Source organism: Ixodes scapularis, unplaced genomic scaffold (genome assembly GCF_016920785.2).
Source record: "Ixodes scapularis isolate PalLabHiFi unplaced genomic scaffold, ASM1692078v2 PGA_scaffold10__122_contigs__length_95168666, whole genome shotgun sequence".
Lineage (NCBI taxonomy): Eukaryota > Metazoa > Arthropoda > Arachnida > Ixodida > Ixodidae > Ixodes > Ixodes scapularis.
This window is the reverse complement of record NW_024609836.1, coordinates 85,333,455-85,354,921: the sequence shown is the minus strand read 5'-3', so window position 1 is coordinate 85,354,921 and position 21,467 is coordinate 85,333,455. Positions and strand designations below refer to the sequence as shown.

The window sequence follows — 21,467 nt, the reverse complement described above, 5'->3', positions numbered from 1 at the left end:
CGTGCAACAGCCCCAATTCTCCTCATAGCTATGGTGCCTTGAGAGTGTCTCCGACTGGTGTGTTCACCTTGTCCAAAAAAGTGGTCCCTCACTTTCCGCCTGGTGACGTCACAGAAGGATCCTGGTGGCGTCCCAACAGCTGTGGCAGTACACCGAAGCTTCGGTAGCCAGACGTGACGACACCGACACTTGCGTTCGGTTGTGCTGCTCGCAGCTTCTTGTTAGCATTTCTACGACCAACTGCCAGGATCTCAACATAACAGCATGACATTTTGGCTTCTGCGACGTCATTCGTTGCCACTTCGGGACCACTTTTGATGTATGGGGGGATAGGACGCTAAACACACCAGTCGAAGACGCACTCTAGGCACCATATAGCTGATAGTGTGGTGGGAACATTGCACTTGCCAGACCAATCAACCGCCTCATTTTCATCACTTGACACCACTCTCTGACTGTTGGGTATGGGAGGGGGATCGAAGGCCGAGTGGGTTAGTGCACACCAGCTCGAAGCACGTGGAGTGAAAGCTCGCGCTGCAAAACCTAGAGATCCTGGGCTCAATCCCCACCCCTGCCCGTTTCGATCTGGATGAGCATCGTACCGGCGTGCGGCCGTGTATCAATACTGCGTGATGCACGTTAAAGACCCCAGGCTAGCGGCTGCACTGCACTGGCTAAATTGCTCATCTACAGCTGAGAAACAAGTTGCCAGTTGAGGCAGGCTAACTTCAGGCTGTTTAAACATACACACAAACACAATTTTTTTTTTTTTTTTATGGGTGAGAGCGTGATTATCTGGCGAAAGATTGGTGGTTCAACAGAGGGGCCTGAACTATTTTAAAGGGGGTGTACCAACCCCCACCCCTCCTCCTACGCCACTGCCAATTGGTGGCGTGCGTAAACCACAGAAGGCGCTTCTCTAGCTATCATCATCGATTGTGACGTCGGTGGGGCAGACTGCGCAGATCTTGGATCCCTCGGCTTGTCAGCTCGCGTCGACCCGAGCTGACACGAGCTTGCATCATGTGCTGTTCGGGTAACGTGCGGCAAAGCCTGTTTCACACGTTTGGTTTATTTGGTAAAGCGGTATTCCTACAAGGACATTTTACCAAAGCTTGAAAACGTGGCACTCATAGTTTTGCTAACAAAACATTTTGGCACTGAGGTGTCGAAGCGCTGGGATGGTGGTGTGCTGTTCTCTATCACAGTACAAAAACCTGGATAATGAGAATAGAATATCAAGCGCTTTACCCCCCTTCAGAATTAAAAACAGCGCAAAAAAACGAGGACCAGACAAAGAAGTGACACGGACGTAGTGCTACGTCCATCTCACTTCTTTGTCTGGTCCTCGTTTTTTCGCGCTGTTTTTAATTCCGAAGTATGTACCAACTTGCCCGAGCCTCGACATTAACTTTACCCCCCCCCCCCCCCCCCCCCCCCCCCTACATCTACCATGGCAAATAAGGTGTATTTTTTTTTATTATCACTTGGACAAAATAGAACTCGGAAAGGAATGTATCATCGAAATGAAAATAAGAAAGTGAAACTTTAGAGCCTCTCACCTGTGTACTAACACTTCAGTGAAGCAACTCTGTGTATCTTTTTGGTTCCAAAGTGTTCCGAGTGCTAGTCTCTTACTAGTTCCAAGTTGATCCCTTTTGAATTTTGTAAACCAATAACTCAAAATAACTGGCGGAAAGAACTGGTGGCTTTCCAAGTCGTTTCAACTAAATCCCTGGTTATTCACCCGGTCGACGCGAAACGTGCGAAGCCCCCTCGCGATCGAAGTCAGTTAAATCTCGTAAGTCGCTGACACTTCAGCATCCCCAAAAATATGGCATACACCTGCTATGAATTACTACCGTTTGTATATTTAATTTCGCGAACCACAGAATTGCGCATAATGCGTGATGCGCTACTCGGCAAGCGATTTCAGATCTGTTAGCAATTCTTAGTAAAAATTGGATAGAACAAATGAACAAATTGCCTGAATTTGTCGGGCCATGGCCGACAATTTAAGAAGTTATGAAAATTCCTGCTTTTCTTTCGAGAAGAAGTCGCGATGTTACAGACTTCTCTGGCACATACTCAATACAGTACGAGCCAAGCTTCAGTTGCTGACAAGCAATTGCAAGTCAGCAACTGTCGAGACACACTTAGATAGAAGCGTTGCTATCGGCAAGCTCAATGTAGCTAAAACAAGGGTGTGGTGCTTTGCAACACAGCTGTAAGCACGTGCACAGTTAAGATGACAGCACGTCAATTACTCTGGTGAATGAAAAAACCTTTTTCTACAAAAGCCTCCACAGATCCAAAAACACAAGAATCACAGCTAGAGGCTGTGAAGAGCCCTGATGCACGCCATGCAAGCTTCAATGTGAAGCTCCAGGCTTGTTTTTAAACATTTTAAAGTTTTTTGATACAAAAAGCAACTTCAAGGCACTGTTATTCATTAGAAATATCTAATGAATAACAGTGCCTGTATCTTTAATGAATAAGTTGTTTTTAATCAATATACTGGGGACTAATATAGACCCTCTGTGTTATCACACAGCACATCGTCTGCTAACATCCCACCTGCTTTGTCACAGGAGAGCGCCCACAAGGTGGCTCCACCGAAATATCTTGTTGCCAATTGACCTCTTGCAAAATCAAACCAATCCTAGTGGCGTAGTGTTGTGCAAAGCACAGTTTTGGTTTCATTTTGCCAACCTCACTTCCAGACATCCCGTTGTAACCATACACAGTGCTTGCATTTTCGAATATGCGACTTTCCTCAAATTTATAATACTGTAGGTCAGGGATGGGCAAACAACACGCAAATATGTATCGAAATACAAATACAAAATACTTTGTCAAAAATGTATTTAATTACAAATATAATTACATTTCCAGAAAAGCATTTAAATACAAGATACAAATACAACCAAATGTATTTGGTCTCCTCCAAATACCTTTCCAAATACATTCCTCAAAATTTGCGTCAGCGACTTCAAGGCACCTGCAACGGGTTTCTGGGCGTCTCATTTTAATTTTGCATCGCACACTCGGGAGTTAGTGTGCGAGGCTCTAGTAACGTAATAAAAATATAATCACAAACAAATGTAATCAGCTTGGACGTAATAGGTGAAAAAAGTAAGGAGCTTCAAGTAGCTTTTTTTTTTTGTTGATTACATTTTGGTACAGACCAACAAAGAACCGAGACGACCAAGGCGCACAGCACTAGCTAGAGAATTCTTCATTGTTGCAACTTGCATCAGTTACGAAAATCTGGACGACCCGCGCATTTAGAATGTTCCAGGCAAAAATATGGATGGAAATCAGGCTGGAAAGCTTACAAAGTTGTCACAGGCACTTATTTAGCCAGTCTGCCTGTGAACGTCGATTTCGTCACTATTCTTGCCCTGGACTAGCACCGTCATCACAAAGTCACTATACGCTGTGCTTGATTGAGAGACACTGCATTCGGTGCAGAGCGTAGTTTTCTTACTGCTCTGGACAGACAATAAATTTGAGGGATGTATTTTCGCCCACAAAATTGTATTTAATTACAATTGTATTTGAAATACCCACGTTTTAGTATTTAAATACACAGGTCAAATACATTACCCAATTTGTAATTAAATACAAATGCAAAATACACAAAGTATTTAAAATACTGCCCATCCCTGCTGTAGGTGTTGCCTACCAATACGGATAGAATGCGATAGAATGCTGGGGAATGTTTTTTGGGCCCCCAACATGCCAGAGATGGTGCACAGATAAATATGGGACTTTGATAGCCTATTAAAGAATTGTACTGGGCCAGTCACCCTGTTCCATTGTCTCAATGCCCTAGGCTTCTCAAATGATCTGTGAGGCGGGGGGGGGTTTATGCTGCACTCTGGAGTGGTAACCACACCGCCAGAAAGATGTGGGACGTGGCCCGCCATGCTCCTACTCCTCGCCAAGTCTAGGCAAGTTCTTACAGCCGCTGGAGGTCCCTGTTTCAATGGGGGCTCTAGCAAAGATAAATGGGTGCAATGCAAGCGAGTGCAGACTCTATTTTTATGCAGTGCCAACATGCACTACTTCGTCAATGGGGCGATAGAAACCAAAACCGTGCCAGACCTCTCTATGTCCAAATAGGTACCATAATGCAATGCACGCAGTGTTGCATGCAGGTATTTTTGGAAGTAGTCTTTTACATAATGATAATTTGCAAAAAGGTAGTGTTAAGTATTCAGACACCGGAAAAGTAATTTTCTCGAAACTTGTTTTTTTTTTTTCTTTTGCCCGCAATGTTGCCATTTTAGGACTTGCATTTCCACTTGAAGGGATCACAAAATGAAAGCTGGCAGAGGGAAGCCAGCTGACTGCTGTGCTCTGCAGCAACTATTGGCTGCAGTCATGATCTCTTCCTGTCGTACTACTTCTGGGGTCTTGCATTCAACCTCTAGCAAGCACAACGAAGCAGACTCTTCGTTCGTTGCCCATACTCAAACAATAGTAGAAAAAAAAAAAGTCTGGCTCCGCACGGAATGCTAGCAATTTCCTTGTTCGTAAAATGAATTACAATATATGCAAGTGTTATCAAACAAACAACACGCTAACCATGTATGTGAGGAAGATATACGGTTTGTTTGCGACAGAAATGAGTGGATTTAATTTTTGGTGTCTGTTGAGACACTCAAGCCTTTTACGCTTGATTGCGCGATCGATGTCTGCAGTGGCACCAAGTGCCACGAAGCTCTTTGTGCGACCACACTAATGCTTAGTAGAATGAGTATTTTGAGGAAACTCTTGCATACTTTTGCAGTCAGCAGCTTTATGCTGTTTTCGTGCTGTAAATGACCACTTTTTCACATTTAGGAATTAGAGGAATGGAATGGTGGAGTTAGCCATTCCGGGACAGTGAAAGGGCCCAGCGTCTCCATTCCGAGGAGTTGAAAGGAATGTAACCCTAATTCCCTGAAATGGAATTAGAATGGGGGTGCCCATTCTGCAACACAAGGTCATACAATGTGTCGTAGCAGAATCAATGCAACGTGCTAATGAGTAAACCAGCCCTAACTGCAGACAGTTACAACCCAAAGGACCAAGTACAGAGCACGATTCCTCGTGTAGCCAAGCTTTAATGCCAGCAACGCACGGTACAGAGTCACGAGGGCCACCGTTCGACTCCCTCCATGGCCTACTTCTTGCGGCCTCCCCTCTCTTTTACTTGGAGCACGATGGTGGCGTTCTGCCCCAGGTTGTAGAAGGCCAGGCTGTTGGAGTCCTTGACGAACATGCCCTCGTACTGCAGCTTCTGCTTGCCCGGCGGCATGCCCAGCTCCTCGTGCAGTTTCGCCTTCAGCACCGAGATGGTGTCCGTTAGGGGCAGCGTCAGTGTCAGCGTCTGCCCGTTCAGCTTCCACTCCGCCTTCTCCGCCGCCCCCGGAACCTGCACTCGCACCGTCACTGGGCCACGGTTACGCTGGAGGAACTCTGCCTCTGGGATCAGCGCCTCTTCCGTCTTGCTCTTCTTGCTCGGCGGCTCTTCTTCCGCAGGTGGTGGGCGCTCCGGCGGCAGTGGTGGCATCGAAGCGAACGCCATCTGGGGTGGCCCGCCCTGCGTCGCGACGGCGATCATTCCCGCTGGGTGGCCCATGTGCGGCGCCATCAAAATACCCTGCGGCGCCAGCATGGTGCGCGGTGCCGGCACTGGGGCATGTGCGATGACCGTCCGAAGCGCGGCTGGCGGCAGCATTGGTGGCTGCGCCATCTTCGGTGGCATTGGAGGCTGCGGCGGGCGTGACATGGAGGTCTTCATAGTTCCCGGCGGTGCCGGCGCCGACGATGAGACCGGCGTCGGCGGCAGCGGCGGAGGTGGTGGGTTCGACGGCGGCAGCGGCGGCATTGGGACGGAGCCGTGTGGCTTGGCCGGCCCGATTCGTTCCTTCTCCTCATCCGGCAGCAAGCCCTTGATCTTGTGGATCTGCTGGATCTGCTCTTCAATGGTGATGTTGGCACGCGCAGCCCGCGTCGCCGCCTCCATGCTGGCCGTGTGGCCATCCCAGGTCACCTTCTCCTGGGGCCGGTGGTCCTCCTCGCCAATCTTCTTGCCAATGGCCGTCTCTTCGTCACCGAAGCCGAAGATGTCCGTACGGCGCTCGGCAAACTGCTTAAGGCTGCTTTCAATGGCCGCGCCCGGGGCGAACACCTCGTCCTGCTGCATCTTTTCTTGGAGCGCCCGGTCCCGCTGCTCCACCCAGCGGGGGTCCAGCAGCCCAATCCGCATGTGCTCCTGCATCTTATCCGCGGGGATCTTCTCTCCCGTGATGGGCGAGATGAGGTACTGTTCCGAGGTCGGCCGCTGGACCTTGGTGCCTTTCGGGTTGTAGTCCTTGCGGACCACCACTTGCTCCGGGTTTGGGGGCAGCGGGGGAAGCTGGGGGGGTGCCTCTTTCGGGGGTTGTGGGGGGGGACTCGGGGGGCGGTGCGACGGTGCCTGCTCCTTGGCGCGTGGCGGCGCCTCCTCCTCCTTGTCGCTGGCCTCCTCGTCCGACTCTACCTCCATCTCCACCTCCTCCCCCTCCTCCTCCATCCGCTGCTGCGCCAGCACCCGCGTGCCCACCTCGTCGGGGCACGTCGGTGGCGGGAACAGCCCCTGCTCGTTGGGCTGGTAGTCCACCGTCTCGACGACAACGAAGTCGTGCCAGTCAATCTGGGCGTACTGCACCCTCTCTCGCTCGGCCTCCTCCTCTTCGCGGCGCCGCTGCGCCTCCTGCATCTTAGTCCACTCGACGCGGTAGCGCACCTGGTCCAGGATGACCTTGGGGTCCTCGGCCTCTTTCTTCAACTTTGCCATCAGGTTCTTGTTGGGCACCAGGATCTTGGTGTACTGCTCGAGCAGCTTCATGAAGTAGTTGAACAGGCTGTGCTGCGGCCGCAAAAAGTCGAACTGGTAGTTGCGCTGCTCTCGGTTCATCAGGTTCGTCAGGAACTGGCGGCCGTTGCGGGCCACGAACTGCGCCGTCAGCTTCACGATGTCCAGGTCCAGCGCCGAGATGGACGGCGGGTCGGCGACGAACTCGAACTCGGGCGGCGGCTCTTTGGGCACGATGGGCTGCTCGACTAGCTTGGCGAGCTCCTGCGCCTTGGTCGTCGCGGCCGTCGGCTTGACGGGGGTCGGCGCGACCGCGATCTCCGGCACCACCTTGCCCTCGCGGGCTTCTTTGACGCGGTGCTGGTAGTACGCATTGTACGGGTCTCCCTGGTTGAGGAAGTTGAACTTTGAGTTGTTGATCTCGTTCTGGCGGATCCTCGCCTCGAATTCGGGTCCATTGCGGGCGACGAAGCTGGCGGTCTTGTCGACGATGTTGCGCAGCTCGGGCGGCGGGTAGATGATGCCGATCGTCGGCTTGGTCGGCGTCTGCTCGGGCGGAGGGGCCGGCTCCTTGGGGGCCTCGGGGGCAGCCTCGTCCATGGGGACATCTTCTTTGGGCGGTTCCGCCAGCTGAGGAGGGGGCTCCTCAACGGTCGGACCCATCTTTCGGCTCTATCCACGCACCGAATTTAATCCGCAAACACGAGCAAAAGATGGCGAACACAATCGTCGATGGCGTTTGTCGAAAACAACCGCAAAAAAAGCGTGGGGGCGCGCGCGTCGCCAAGGGGCCGCGGAGGCCAAATTTGTGACGAGACGGCAGCGATACGCTGACGTCACCGATTCATAAGGCAAGAATCCAAACAATGTAGGTTACCCTGTTTATGTACAGCTGTTCCAAACTCTTAAAAGTTCGCAAACCAACCCGTGAACCGCACAATTCCGAAAGAAAAAAAAACATTAGAGCGAGAACTATGCCCCACGACAGCAAAACGACACCGATGACGTCATTTAATTTCCTCCGTTCTCCAACCTCCACACAACGCGAGGAGCCAGCGGTGCACTCTGGGAAGCTTTCAAACACAACAGAAACAGCAGACGAGAAAGCAAAGCACTACACAAAACCAGCTTCAGCGAGGAAGAAAAAAAAAAAAAAAAAAGGAAAAGGGTCTCGTCCTCTTTGGCGTCAAACGTCAGGGTACCATCAACCCATTTTCTTCATTTATGGATTACCGCGGATAACCGAGCCGTTTCGATCAGTCCCGGAGTACGTTAGGATGTCGGCGAAGGCGACGAGACGCCGCGAAGACTCCAACAACAGCATCACCACGGCCAAGCAATGGATTTTTCTCGGTGAGGAACACCGTCGTCGCGCTAACACTCGCCTCCCCCCGGCCGCTGCCCCCGGACACGAAATAAACCGCTCGATCACGCAATCGCCAAACCTTCCGCGACGGGCTCCGTTCCCTTCGCGAACCCCCGACCGAAAAAAAATGACCAACCCTCCCAATGGCGTTCACTAGAGGAAAATTTGAGACGCGACGAGGCGACGCGAACGAAACAAACAAAAAGGAATAATTGGTGACGCTTTCTTATTCATGACGGTGCGAAGGCCACGACGTTTTGAAAGACAATCGCTGCGTCGCTGTGCTGTAGTGTGCGTCTGAACCACCACGGGCTAGACGCCGTTTTCAAGGCCGTGCGTCGTGGGGGGGAGAGGTTGAATAACGAGATCGGTACGCTACAGCTACGCCGCGTCGCTGAACTGTTCCTACAAGGAGTGCTCGCGGGTCCTGCCGATGGGCGACAGGGCGCTTCGAAATGAACTACATCTTTCCCTCCAGGGAGCAGCGGCAAGGTACTGTATGCTAGCTGGCTTCGCCAGTCGAGCGTAATTGCACCGGTGACTGAAATATCGACGTAACCTGCGATCAGCCTAAAAACGGCCGCGTGAACTCTCCTCCGCTCCACTGAGAATGTAAATTTCCCTAGACCTTAGGCGGCTGCGAGATTTACCGAGGCGGAAGTGCGCGCTACCCTGACGAAAAACAAACGTGCGATAATGACGTGATAAGCATTTTTTGGCACTTCGGCTTGCAGATCGAATTAACTGACTGTCGCGGAAGTTTCGGGACGTATCAATAGGACCACTGCTATCAACCTATGGTCCCGAGCTTGGAACTTGGACTATATGACAAATAAGGGCCCCGAAAACAAGCCACTTCCGTTTCGCTCGCCCTTAGAGGGCATTCACCGTGCAATTATCTTTCGACCCACAGCATAAACAAGTAAATATGCGTAATCTCCAACTATGACACGAAGCGGCAACGATCGGCTCGCTTTTTCTGCATTATTGTTGCAGCAGTGTTCGCCAAAGGCGCCCTGTAACACCTATAAACAAGTGGGAAACTACCCGTAAATTGCATTGGGCTAGAGAGGAACATGAAGAGAGAAAATGCACCTCCTACAATCTGCTCAGCTGATCTCTCCCAGCTCCCCGCACAAGTAATGGTGCCGTACAATGCTTCTCTTCCTTCACACCCGAGCCAATCACTTTGGTGAGTCACCGAACGCTTGTGCTTAAACAAACGCCGCATTCACAGTTCAGTCGGCAGAGTTCAGGATTTGTCGGAGTCGACTTGGTTGTAGCGGGTTCTTTCGTGGGTAACCAATATTTACGGCGCTATTTTAATCGATCTCTGTCCCCCGCAGGCCAGCAGACGAGCTCGGCCGGCTCTACCCCGTCCCCCACTAGCCCCACGCCCCCGCAGCAGCAGCAGCAGTCGTCCTCCCCGCCCCCGTACTCGGCGTCCCCGCCCCCCGCCTACCTGCAGTGCCCCAGCCCGCCCCCGCTGCCCTCCCGCCCGTCCCCCCAGGGGGCGGAGCCCCTGCGCCTGGGGCCGGGCCAGACCCGGGACCCCAACTGGCAGGCGACCAAAGGCAGCGTGCGGGAGCGCAACGCGGCCATGTTGCGCAACGAGCTCATGAGCGACGTGCGCTTCCTGGTGGGGCCTAAGGGGGCCGCCCAGAGCGTGCCCGCTCACAAGTATGTGCTGGCCACAAGCAGCTCCGTCTTCTACGCCATGTTCTACGGGGGACTCGCCGCACCCCCGGGCCAGGACATCGAGATCCCGGACGTGGAGCCGGCGGCCTTCCTCGTCCTCTTACGGTGAGGAGGCGCGTCTGCTGCGTCCTCCGCAGACGACGACACTGACAGCTCATTTTTACGGTGGCCGAGCCATTTTGGTTGTGTGCAAGTGAGGTCGCATCATGCACTTTTGCTTGTTTTTGCCAAGAGAAACAAATATGGCAGTGCGAAAAGTAGTTTGCAGAAGATGGCTGCTCAGCAGCAAGGCCACAGAGTGGCCTTGCAGCCGAGCCATGTATTTTTTGTGTTGTCTCGTATCATCCTCCACCCTCCTTTGGACACTTTAAGTAGACAGTGCCGTCCCGTACTGTGGTCGTTTCTTAGTCAAACACCCTCGGTGAAATGTCAGCCTGTCTCGATCCGTGTTTTTCCTAAGACAACTGGACCTCTTTTTTTTATCCTTATATATCATCCCAACATCAAAATTTTTTTCTCTAGATTTATTTGGCCCCCCCCCCCCCCCTTCATTTTCCTTCTTTCATATGTAGTAGTTTTTGCCAATGCAAGAGGCACATTTATGATCAAATAAAGAAAGGAAGGAATTAGAGACAAACTTTGAAGGCTTCGAACACTGATGCCTGCAGCGCTATGTGCAACTCCCACGAATATGACCAGTTTTCACACAGAGCCAAGAGAAAGCGAAGGACGGACATCTTAAAAGGTATCTCGAAGCGTGGTGCCGAAGTAAGAGAGTCAGAGTAGAAGAAACTGTATCACAGAAGTCCACTTATGTGCGTTAGGTCTCGGTTGTCGAGCGTACGGGTTAGACATTGGAAAGCTGCCAAGACAGCCCGACGCTTCCTGCCCCCAGGTACCTGTACTGCGACGACATTGCCCTGGAGGCTGACACGGTGCTGGCCACCCTGTATGCGGCCAAGAAGTACCTGGTACCGCACCTGGCCCGCGCCTGCGTGGCCTACCTGGAGACGAGCCTGACCGCCCGCAACGCCTGCGTGCTGCTCTCCCAGAGCCGCTTGTTCGAGGAGCCCGCTCTGGCGCGCCGCTGCTGGGAGATCATCGACGCCCAGGCCGAGCTGGCCCTCTCCTCCGACGGCTTCCCCGATGTCGACCGCCCCACCCTCGAGGCTGTGCTCTCCCGCGAGTCCCTCAACGCCCGTGAGTCGGCAGTCTTCCGGGCTGCCCTCGCCTGGGCCGCCGCCGAGTGCACCCGGCGCGGCCTCGACCCCTCGCCCGAGAACCGCCGCGAGTGCCTCGGCCCCGCGCTGCACTTGCTCCGCCTGCCTGCCATGTCCCTGCAGGAGTTCGCCGATGGGGCTGCGCAGTCCGGCGTGCTCACGCTCCGCGAGACGGCCGACCTCTTCCTCCACTTTGCGGCGAGCCGCAAGCCCGCGGTGCCGTTCCCCTCGCAGCCGCGTGCGGGACTGCCTGCCCGCTCCTGCCGCCGCTTCCAGTCGTGCGCCTACCGCAGCAACCAGTGGCGCTACCGGGGACGCTGCGACAGCGTCCAGTTCTGCGCCGACCGCCGCGTGTTCCTCGCGGGCTTCGGTCTCTACGGCTCGAGCAGCGGGGCCTGCGAGTACCGCAGCCGCATCGAGCTCAAGAGGGGCGGAAAGGCGCTCGCGCACTGCGACACCCGTTTCCACTCGGATGGGTCCAGCTCCACCTTCCGGGTGTACTTCGAGCACCCCGTGCAGATCGAGGCGGACACCTACTACACCGCCTCGGCCGTGCTCGAGGGCTCCGAGCTCAGCTACTTCGGGCAGGAGGGCATGAGCGAAGTGACCGTCGGCTGCGTCACCTTCCAGTTCCAGAGCTCGTCGGACAGCACCAACGGCACGGGCGTGCAGGGGGGCCAGATACCCGAACTCGTCTTCTACGGATCGGCCGAGTCTGCCGAGCCGGCCTAGTCCGCGTGGGCGGCCCCCGAGGTTGCGCGAAGGGTGGTGGACTTTCTCTCGGGGGTGGCGCGCGCCTGGCTCTGGGCAGTCGCGAGGTCGCGGCGCTCCTCCCCTTCTCCCCCCGCCGTGGGGGAGAGGTCGTGAGGATGCCCTCCGAGCCTACGACCGGACTTTTCTCTCCTCCCGGCAGTGAAGTGCTCGTCGCCCGACGGTCTGGTGTTTCTGGTTGGCGAACGAGTCTGCGTCGCTTCCGCCGTCGACGCAAATGAACTGGTGCGTGCTTTCAAAGTATGGTTGCCGGCTCCAGGCTTTTTGACTCTTCTTAAGGTATGGTTCAACCTTGCATTTTTCGGTTAGAACTCGGGATCGCGCGTGTTACCCGCGACGGTGACTTGGCTCTTTCTGAGAAACGGTTTCTTTTTCCTTCAGCTCCTTCCTATGCAAATGCGGCCTAGATTTTCGCTGCCGCTACGTAATAAACGGAAAGACACGACTCAAAATGTAAACTGTGCGTCTGTCATGAACGTTTGAGAGATTTTTGACTCTGCACCGTACGTTGCAGTCATTTCGTTACCAATATTCGAGAGAAGTGAGAAACAATGTTAGGATCGTTAATTATTTCTGCAAACAATCTTTCTAAAGGCGGACCATGTTAAAAACAATATTAGAAAGGTGACACGGTTAACCGAACCGTGTCGTCAAACATTTAGAGGAAAGAATGCTCGAGGAAACCGTTCTCGGCACGATGCGTCGCATTCATTCTCTTTCTAAACGACCATCTACGTCCATAAGTAAGAAGCAGCTTTCGCCTGCTTTCTTGATATCGACGAGCGTCGAGTTCACTGCAAGCTTGGAGAAACGAGTTAACACAGTCCGTAGAAAAAAAAAGGGAGGGGTGCATTTGCCACGTCTGTTCCGAGGCTGGCCACTTGCCACGATTGGGTGCCGCCTAGATTTGCGCATCAAATCGCGGACGGTTATGGCCCTCCCCCGCAAGACCATTCCCGACATTTCCGGGTGCAGCTAATCTCTCACACCGCTGTGTTCAAGTCGCCGGCTGTGCGCAGAACTTCGCAGCTACACGTTTTGGCTACGCCCGTATGCGCTCCACCGCGAGCGTAATACGAAGCCGTTGCTCACTCTTTCTAATCTTCTAACCGGTAGAAGGCGGAGCGCCTTCTGGCGGCGTCACGTAGCTTCCCCCGTCCTTTCTTTTTCATATTCGAAGCCTGCTTGCTACGGCCCCCCATTCAAAGTGGCAATCACGTGCTTGTCCTTAGCGTAGCACTCTGTCCGCTGTCCCTAGGCTATAAAAGTAAAGAGAACAACTAAGACGAGAGCCACGGAACATTACCAGAATACCGCGGAAGAAAATGCAGCCGGCCAATCGGTCGGCAGAGGGAGCATTGGTGCGTAGCACGCGGCATCGTCCGTCAAATTATTTATGCTAATTTAGGTCGGTGCCGGTTTTGCGAGTCAGCAGAGCCGACAAAACAAGGTACACGATCGCATAGCTTGAATCTGTCACGTGCTAATTTATCTCGAAATGGAGAAAACCTTGTTGCTATTGAGTCGAACACGATTTGCTCTTAATGCCAACTTTGCACGTTTATTGCAGTCTCTGTTTTTAGGGAAAAGCTTGGTCAGCAGTGTACGTAGCACTGCTGGGAAGCCCAGGATTCTCACTGATGTTCCGACTTTTTGTTTCCGCCGCCTAGGCAGTAGTGCACTGTGAATACTCTGTGGCTCTGGTTGAAACACGGCAGGGTGTGCGACAGCTGGATCGACGGCACGGCAAGACACTTCGCAACTCTGCTAGAGCGGGCATTTGAGGGCGGCATAACCATTTCATTTATTTAGAATATATCTCTAATCTTAACCAAAAACAACCGCAACTGCATGTCAAGTTCTGCTGCATTCGGCCAGTGTTGAAAGAATGAAATATGACGGCACAAAGTAACCAGACAAGTCGTAACCGCTCCCACGTGGGTGTCGTAAGATGGCCGCCCTAGATTCTGCGAAACTTGCCGTCCCTTTGACCCGACGCTGCGCGTCTGCTCGACGTGCTGAAGCGGTGGATGTCCCCGCGGTCCCATTTACCTATGCACCGACGATTTGACGATGTGGCTATAATAGGCGAGGACTGAAGCCGATTCCGAGACAATGCAATAAAGCTTGTACAGAATGTCTACGACTTTGTCTTCACTTTGTTGTTCTTTTATTCTGTGGTAACGATTTGTGCGCACTAAACAGATTTCTGCATGTAGCACCGCGAGTACCTGTCCCTTTTTTTACAGGGTGTGTACAATGCTCATCCGTATCAAAACGGGGAAGATTTCCAGGTTCTGCAGCGCAAGCTTTCGCTTCACAAACTAAGCTGTGGTGCGGCTCCACCACCGATTGCCACTTCCATACTCCAAGCATGTTTTCAGGTTTGAGCCGTTATTCTCTAGAGATTGTGTAATGAATTTATGTCTGGCCATATAAATGCTGCAGGTGTCAAAACTACGGATTCGAGAAGACTTTGGTGGATGGCCTTTTCGTGTCGTCCGCCGTTCAAAAGCGGTGGTCTCGCCGGCCCCACTCACCAATGGCTGGAATGTTGATGCAGAGGGCACTGGACAGCTTGAGGAATGTCTTTCCCAGCTCGTAGACGTTTACCTGGACAACATCACTCAGGTCCAGTAACATGTCTGCCAAACGAGTCAAGGAAAGCTCACAGCAGAACCTTGCTCGTATTAATGGATACAAACACTTTCAATGTCGCAGAGGCACGCACAAGGTATCTTGCAGTGTTGCCAGATGGAGAAAAAAAAAGTCAGCAGATTGATCCCCAAAAAGTCAGTAGATTTGCACAAAAATCAGTAGATTCCACGAAATATGTGTTTTGCCATGTTTTGCTATCTCCATTAATAAACACTTCGAAGAAATAGTATAGAGTAACATGGTAATAAACACAAATAAAAATGAAAGAAAAAAACAAGACCAGTTCTCGAGTAACTTTATATGAAGGACAAATTAAAATGGCTCCATAAATGTTTTTGTTTTAGTCATTATTGACTGTTTCGAGGATTATTCTTTGAAATCGAGACTGCGGCACTTTTGGGATCACAGATGAAGGCGACAGTACGACGTTCACCTGTCGCTATTATTGAAACGAAACCAAAACAAGACGCTCCGGCAAGTGCGCGCGAACATGTCCAATGGAAGTCCTCTGCATGCTGCCATCTTTCCTTACTGGGCTGTGGAAGGTTTTTGAAGCAACGCTGTTGGTCCGGAGCACTGTTGAGGCTACGCGTCTGCTACGGGCTTATTTCTTTTTCGCCTGACTCAAAGTTTGTGTTCAAACGTGGAGAAACCTCATTTGTTAGCTTTTTAAGCCACCGAGGATTATATCATTTTCTTGCCACAGTATGCCAAATAAAAGAAAATAACTGAAATTTGGATGTCGATCCCATGCAATCCGCCGAACGAATGCATGAAAATTGCGGCTCTCTCCGCTCAACTCGAAGCTATTCTAGTAGATTGTATAGACCATTCCATTTAGCGCTCTCTGGGCGGCACCATTTTGTTCGACCGCAGCGCCCTCTCCACACATCCGGGAAGTTCAGCGGGTTTGGCGGGATAAAACGAGAGAGAGAGGGCACGCCGCCGACTCCGCTAGCAGACGACAAACCGGGAGGTTGCCGTTCTCCATCTTTGGGCTGTATCGGCGGGCTCTACCGAACACCGAACTCTCGCTCGTGGCTGCCGTTGTGAAGTGGTTCGCGTTCTTAGATTAGTTGTGGCTACTCCAAAATCAGCCTATAGCTCTCTGTTGTTCTATTTTGCTAAATGATAAACTAGCATATTTTTTTCCGTTACTTAAATAGCAGTTGAGTCAGCCGGCAATACTACCCCCAACTACTGCGTGTATTGCGTCAGGAGAGCACGTTTTTATTTATTATTTTAGACTTCCACTTATGGTCGCTAAAGGCCTACACCAGTACGAACTTTTGTATAGTAAAAAAGGTACAGCAACCGGATTTTCTTTTCGCCAAAGAAACCGGCCAATCTGACACAGTTTTCCCTATTTTTGTTTTTTATTTGCATGCAGGTAACAGTGCAATTGGACCCTGTGAGTCTTTTTATCTAGCATAGTATAGACCCTTTCCGAAATTCAGTGCCATCTGGTGGCTGAAATGGCGGTTTAACTTTTGCCATACGAATGGCGGCAATGAAACCATAGCCTGCAGTATTTTATCGGGCACCGTCACTTTTGCATGTCAACGGCAGACGAGAATAAACTTTTCGCTATCCAGGTTTTTCTGGATCATCTCTTCCAGTGTCGATTCCCACAACGATGCAACCAGTCAGAACAAAGCGCCAACCCAGGCAGACGCCTTGATAAAGTTCTATAAGTCAAGGGGTTTCGAAGTCGATTTTGTGCCACTAACAGGTTCACTGGGCTCGAATTAGAGAAATGAACACTTACGCAGCGCTTGCATTCAATTCCGGTTTCGCAACGCGCTAACATCTAGAATGTATAGGCCTCGAATCCTCAGCTTAGGAGTATCTTCAACATGTTCCTTCATCAGTAAATCGAAAGCCGCCATTGGTATGGCACATATGCCATTTTTCAGATGATGATGATAGTGATCAAAGTGGCCAGACTGAATTTCGGAAAGGGTCTATTACACGATAACTGGCATACCGAAATCTGCGCATCTGCGCTTGAAAGTTCCAAAATGACGTGATTTTAAACAGAGTTTGCACGCCAGCCGGACGCTATACTCCGTTTCACCTTCAGTCCGAGCGCAGTGGACGCCACGAGCCATCCCAGCCGATCCTGCGCCGGGAGAATGTCGCGTGACCTGCCGGTGGGGCGGGGCGACACAGGGAGCTCAAGGTCGCATGACACTCCCTCAACGTCGCATTGGCTGGGAGGGCTCCTAGCGTCCGCTGTGCTCGGACGGAAGGTGAAACGGAGTATAGCTACAGCTCACTCGGCGGAGCGGACGGCATGCAGGGGAGAGGGGGAGTGCATTTTTTTTCTCTTTTACCCTCTCTGTTATGACCCTAAGTTCAGGCGCATACGCAAACACCTCTCGCTCCGCGCCGCGGGCTGATTGGCTCACTCAAGAGAAGGACGTTACGGCGAGATCATAGGCTAGCCAAACTCTCTCCATATATGGCTCTGGCCCGGATGTCACCGTCGAACCTGCACAACCTGCCAAACCTGGTCTCACTCGAATAGGACGGGCTTCTGGGCCATCTAGCCAGTGCTTCGTTTTTAATTCTGGGACATTATGAGTTTCCTTTGATGGACGACACTGGGAACTGAAGGGGCCATATAATAAATTTTTAATATGTTTACTAAAAAAAGTCAGTAGATTTTCTTGTTTTTCAGTGAATCAGTAGACCCGGAACAAAATCAGTAGATCTACTGATAAATCAGTAGACCTGGCAACACTGGTATCTTGAAAGGGGGAACGAAAATAATATGGTAACCACTGCAATCAAACTTTTTTTTTTTTTTTTTTTTTTTTTTTAGAGCAATTGCATTTTTGTTTAGAAGCAGAACTTGCAGAGTTTGAGTAGCAGGTGGGCAAAATTTGTAATACAAATTTTCCCGGGCTTCTTGCCCTAGCACCCTTGTAAACTGCTTAAAAACATAACTAAATGAGATAAGTGCAAACAGCCTCTTCAATAACTAGTGATGTATACACGACAGTGAAATTATATAAAAACAGAAACACATAACTCATTATTTCCATTTACACACAGAGTAAACCCATAAAAAATAATAATAGTAACTGTGTGCACAGAAACACACAAAGTCGGTCCTGCCAAAGCCACACATTTAAATATTGAGAGAAGAAACTTTATAAAAGCCTAATGAGATCCAGAACGTTGGGTTCCTACTCCTACGGCCGGCGTATCGATGTCGTAATATCGATAAAAACATTTTTAAAAAACGGAACTGGGCACTTTACCGAAATTGCGCGCGGTCGGTCAAACAACAAAAATTAAAAATAAAATCTAAAACATCGCTTTTTTTTTGTTCGAAGTCAATTGGTTTTGAACGGACACGTGCACCATCGGCAAGTTTCGGTTGGCCCCGACACCAACCAATCGGACGTTGCACCGCATTCCGCCATTTTGTTCTTACGATCAGAATCGGACATCCCTGGACATCCCAGACGGTAGAAAAGACGCTGCGAGTTCTGTCAGAGCCATGGGAAGGAAATACAGCACTTTGCACCAGTATCGAGGCAGACGCAAGCGAAAGCGTTCCAAGCCCAACGTAACCACTCAAGCGACTCAAGTACCGCCGGAATCCAACGACAGCGCGGTCGTGGCCGTCGAACCCCCATTCAACGGCGGTGACACGCCAGGGTCTGAAACTTCCGACAACGCGGCCCGTGCAAGCAACGACGACGACCTACAAGAAACTAACGCTCCAGCCGACGAAAGTTACATCATAGCGAGCCTAGAAGCCATCAACAGCCTTCTAGGACACGTCAAGTGCGCGTCGTGCGGTGGTGGCGACGTGAAAATAGTGAAAGGCGACCGCATGTACGGTCTTGTAGCCAAGCTGACGCTCTACTGCGAAATCTGCGAGGACCTGGCGACTCAGTGGAGTTCCCCCCGGGTGGATGGACCGGCAAAGAGCAGGGCTTTCGAGGTGAACGTCCTCAATGATTTGGCGCGGGTCAAGCTCAAGAAGTGGCAGAGGGAACTGGACAGCGTCTACGACGCGGTGGGAATTGCCCACTCCAAGAAGACCTCCAAGTCTGGAAGCGCACGTCGAAAACGCGCGGCGGAAAAATTAAAAGCCGGTCGCGTCTCGAAGACACCTTGATGGCTCTAGGTTTCAAAACACCTGCAGTTCGCGTCTGTTTCCCAGGGCTGAGGGGAGGGAGGGAGGGAGGGAGGGAGGGGGGGGGGGGGGGGGGGGGTGAAGCAGAAACTTTGAAAGTTTCCCCCCTGGCTATGCCACTGGTGGGTTACCTTGAGCCGCCAAAACCCTCTACTCTACTAGTGCCAAGAGGAGAACCAGAACCAATACTCGAAGCACTATGTCGACAGGCGCAGCAGTTATTTCGACAGTCGTGGACAGAGTTTGGGGACTTTTACGCAGTTGCTATCGGACTGGTGCACCATGCGTGCAAACTTGAAATTGCACGGACTTTCCCACACGAGCAGACATGGCGGCGGTCAGTTGCCTTGCTTGCAATCGTCTATACATCCTGTTAAATACACCTACCAATCTTTTATATAGTTTAGCCAAATATAAAGGGCAACTTTATAATCATATCCTAGATATGATTATGAAGTCACCTACTTACTCAAATTGGCCGTGAATATGCCATCGAGCATTCCTCGCTCTATTGGGCAGCTTGTTGATATCTTTGGTGAAAGCAGTCGAACCATAGATGGGTTAAACACTGCTCCCATATCCTTATAATGAGTACATGTCCTTCCCCGACATCCCTTAGCTTGTGCCAACGAACAAGATTGACACGCTGCAGTAGTAGTGGACCCCCGCAATGCTAGCCAGACCTATTCACAATTCAGAGCGCAAGTTTGTCTGCTTCTTTTGCAGGTGACGTCAGAACACCGAGCTCTTATTGTCTCTGCTTGAAGGATAGTTAATAGACCTCAAAGCAAGCTGCCTTCAGGTCTACCCACTATCCTTCGATCAGAGCTCGGCATTCTGAAGTCGCCACAACCCCTGCAAAAAGAAGCAGACGAACTTGCCTTCCGCATAGACTTCATAACCGATTCCAAGTGCATAGTCGGAGGGGTCACGGACTTCCCGTCAAAATCCGTGGGGAGTCTGAGATCTCCCACGAATTGCAGACACGCCACGGAGAGTAGATCCAACCTTGAGAACTAAACGTATGGGTACAAGAATTATTTGGGTGCGTTTCTGACACAGCCGAACGCTGTGTTGGCAATTGGATGCATAAACATGTTATTACTTCAACGGCAAGTTGCTTGTCAAAGCACGCACTATCACAGCCTCCTGCATACTCTGCACCTGTCAGACGGCGCCGAATACAATGGGGACAGGTCGTCGAAGGAGTTGCGCTCCGTCGCCGCAAGGCATTGTGGGGGCGCCACTGGGGGAGATATTGGAAGCAGACAACACGACATTGACGATATATATGAGGCGTGCTTGTACGGTCAATACAAGATTGCCTGGCCAAATTTAATGTAGTTTCCTTTTAAATGTTAAGCATGGTAAAGCCTTGGATGTTTTATGTGCTAGAATCTTCTTAAGAGGCGAACTTGATTGCCTTAAATTCAGTTATTCCTCGTGCTATGTCACTCTTTTAGCGTTGTTACATGGAACACTGCAACGTGAAGCTCTGGACTGCGTGTAAGTTTTAACAACTTAGGTGTTTTTAATGTAACGTAATCTGCTGAAAAATATTAAGGTGGCCCGTCTGTAATATTCGCGACTCCAGCGACCTATAGGGGGCGCCACCCCCAAACAAACATGGAGGCTGGGTCCAGGTCGCATCGGCTCGGCCGGGCCGCCTGAATGGGTGGCGCATTCAGTTTAACAGATTTTCTTTTGTTTAATGCCAAATTTTATGGGTATTTGAACTGAGACGGTTAAGTGTAGCCGGTGCGCATAAACTTGCCGAGCATAGTTTTGTTTTGCCGGTGTTTTTTGTTCTTTTCATGTCAAACTTTCGTTTCGGAGACTTCGTTCAAAACCGAAACTATGGACTCCAGAGAAACGGTAATAGACTCTATTTAGTTTTGATCATCTAAGGAAAGCGGCGAGGGCTACAAAATTGTTCCACCGAAAGTAATTTTTAGCTAACTCGCATGCCTCGACCATGCGACTTATCTGTCCGCGATTTTGAGATTTTGTGCGTGTCCGCGTTTCAAGAAACAGCTCCAGTCATGTGCTCGGTCAAGAACACAGGTTGCAGGAAAATTACGAAAATTAAGCAAGCGCTTCTTGAGCCAAGGAGCATGTTAACCCGCTAGCGCTTCACTAAGCAGCTGATACTCGTATTTCTATTCAGGGTTTAGTAGCAATCGGTCATTTTGACGAATTTGTGGATTATGTATTATATTACTTACTATGTCCCACTAAAGCGATATTAATATATTCTTCGGGTTGAAATATGAACCTAGTTGACTAACTATTAGGTGAACGGCTGAGTAAAAGTATATTTGACAGACAGAGAGATACTAGTTAAACTTAGCCAAATGGTTCTAGCCAGTAGAACGGAGACGAATGCGGACAAACTGAGGAGAGTCTTCATCGAAGATTCACTCAGACCTCTCTGCATTGAACTTGACTTTGAATCCTGAACGGATAAAATGAGTATTTTTTTTATTTTTTTTGGTCGGTCAACCTGAGCAATGTAGACGTATATTGCTGCTGGCTTCGACAGGGGTTATAATATAAATATTGGAGGCGTGATACATCCTAATGACGTGACAGCTTCTAACTTTGCGAGACGCGTCCCCCAACTTTTGAAAGCAGATAACTTCCCTCATTAATCATATGCAGCGAGCAGGATTTCTGAATCAAGTAATTGCGAAATTTGCCCAACTAATTCAGTGTGGTCTTTTTCGGCAAAAAGCAGCCAAGGTGAAT

At 50.8% G+C, this 21,467-nt stretch overlaps 3 protein-coding genes across 5 annotated transcripts in view; 1 reads left to right on the top strand and 2 right to left on the bottom strand.

The window, feature by feature from the left end:
• The window catches only part of LOC8037295 (transcription factor IIIB 90 kDa subunit), a 67,561-nt gene that overhangs the window by 34,413 nt on the left and 11,681 nt on the right, over positions 1-21,467 (bottom strand). For all 3 annotated transcript variants that reach the window (XM_040220217.3, XM_029974177.3, XM_029974179.4), the window contains exon 5: positions 14,446-14,550. In XM_040220217.3, coding sequence (XP_040076151.1) covers positions 14,446-14,550 — 105 coding nt within the window. The remainder of the gene's footprint in view (positions 1-14,445; positions 14,551-21,467) is intronic.
• Positions 5,095-7,661, bottom strand: LOC115314993 (splicing factor 3A subunit 1). The gene has a single exon (XM_029974172.3). The coding sequence runs from the start codon at positions 7,511-7,513 to the stop codon at positions 5,174-5,176; it is 2,340 nt and encodes a 779-aa protein (XP_029830032.1). The 5' UTR covers positions 7,514-7,661; the 3' UTR covers positions 5,095-5,173.
• LOC8037296 (BTB/POZ domain-containing protein 6-B) lies at positions 7,894-14,051 on the top strand. The gene is made up of 3 exons (XM_002412228.4): positions 7,894-8,203; positions 9,563-10,019; positions 10,810-14,051. The coding sequence occupies exons 1-3, from the start codon at positions 8,128-8,130 to the stop codon at positions 11,864-11,866; spliced, it is 1,590 nt and encodes a 529-aa protein (XP_002412273.3). The 5' UTR covers positions 7,894-8,127; the 3' UTR covers positions 11,867-14,051.

Coding starts and splice junctions, on each gene's coding strand:
- LOC8037296 (XM_002412228.4), top strand. CDS start 8,128: ATGTCGGCGAAGGCGACGAGACGCCGCGAAGACTCCAACAACAGCATC. Junction 8,204..9,562: donor CAAGCAATGGATTTTTCTCG/GTGAGGAACACC, acceptor TGTCCCCCGCAG/GCCAGCAGACGAGCTCGGCC. Junction 10,020..10,809: donor GCCTTCCTCGTCCTCTTACG/GTGAGGAGGCGC, acceptor TCCTGCCCCCAG/GTACCTGTACTGCGACGACA.
- LOC115314993 (XM_029974172.3), bottom strand. CDS start 7,513: ATGGGTCCGACCGTTGAGGAGCCCCCTCCTCAGCTGGCGGAACCGCCC.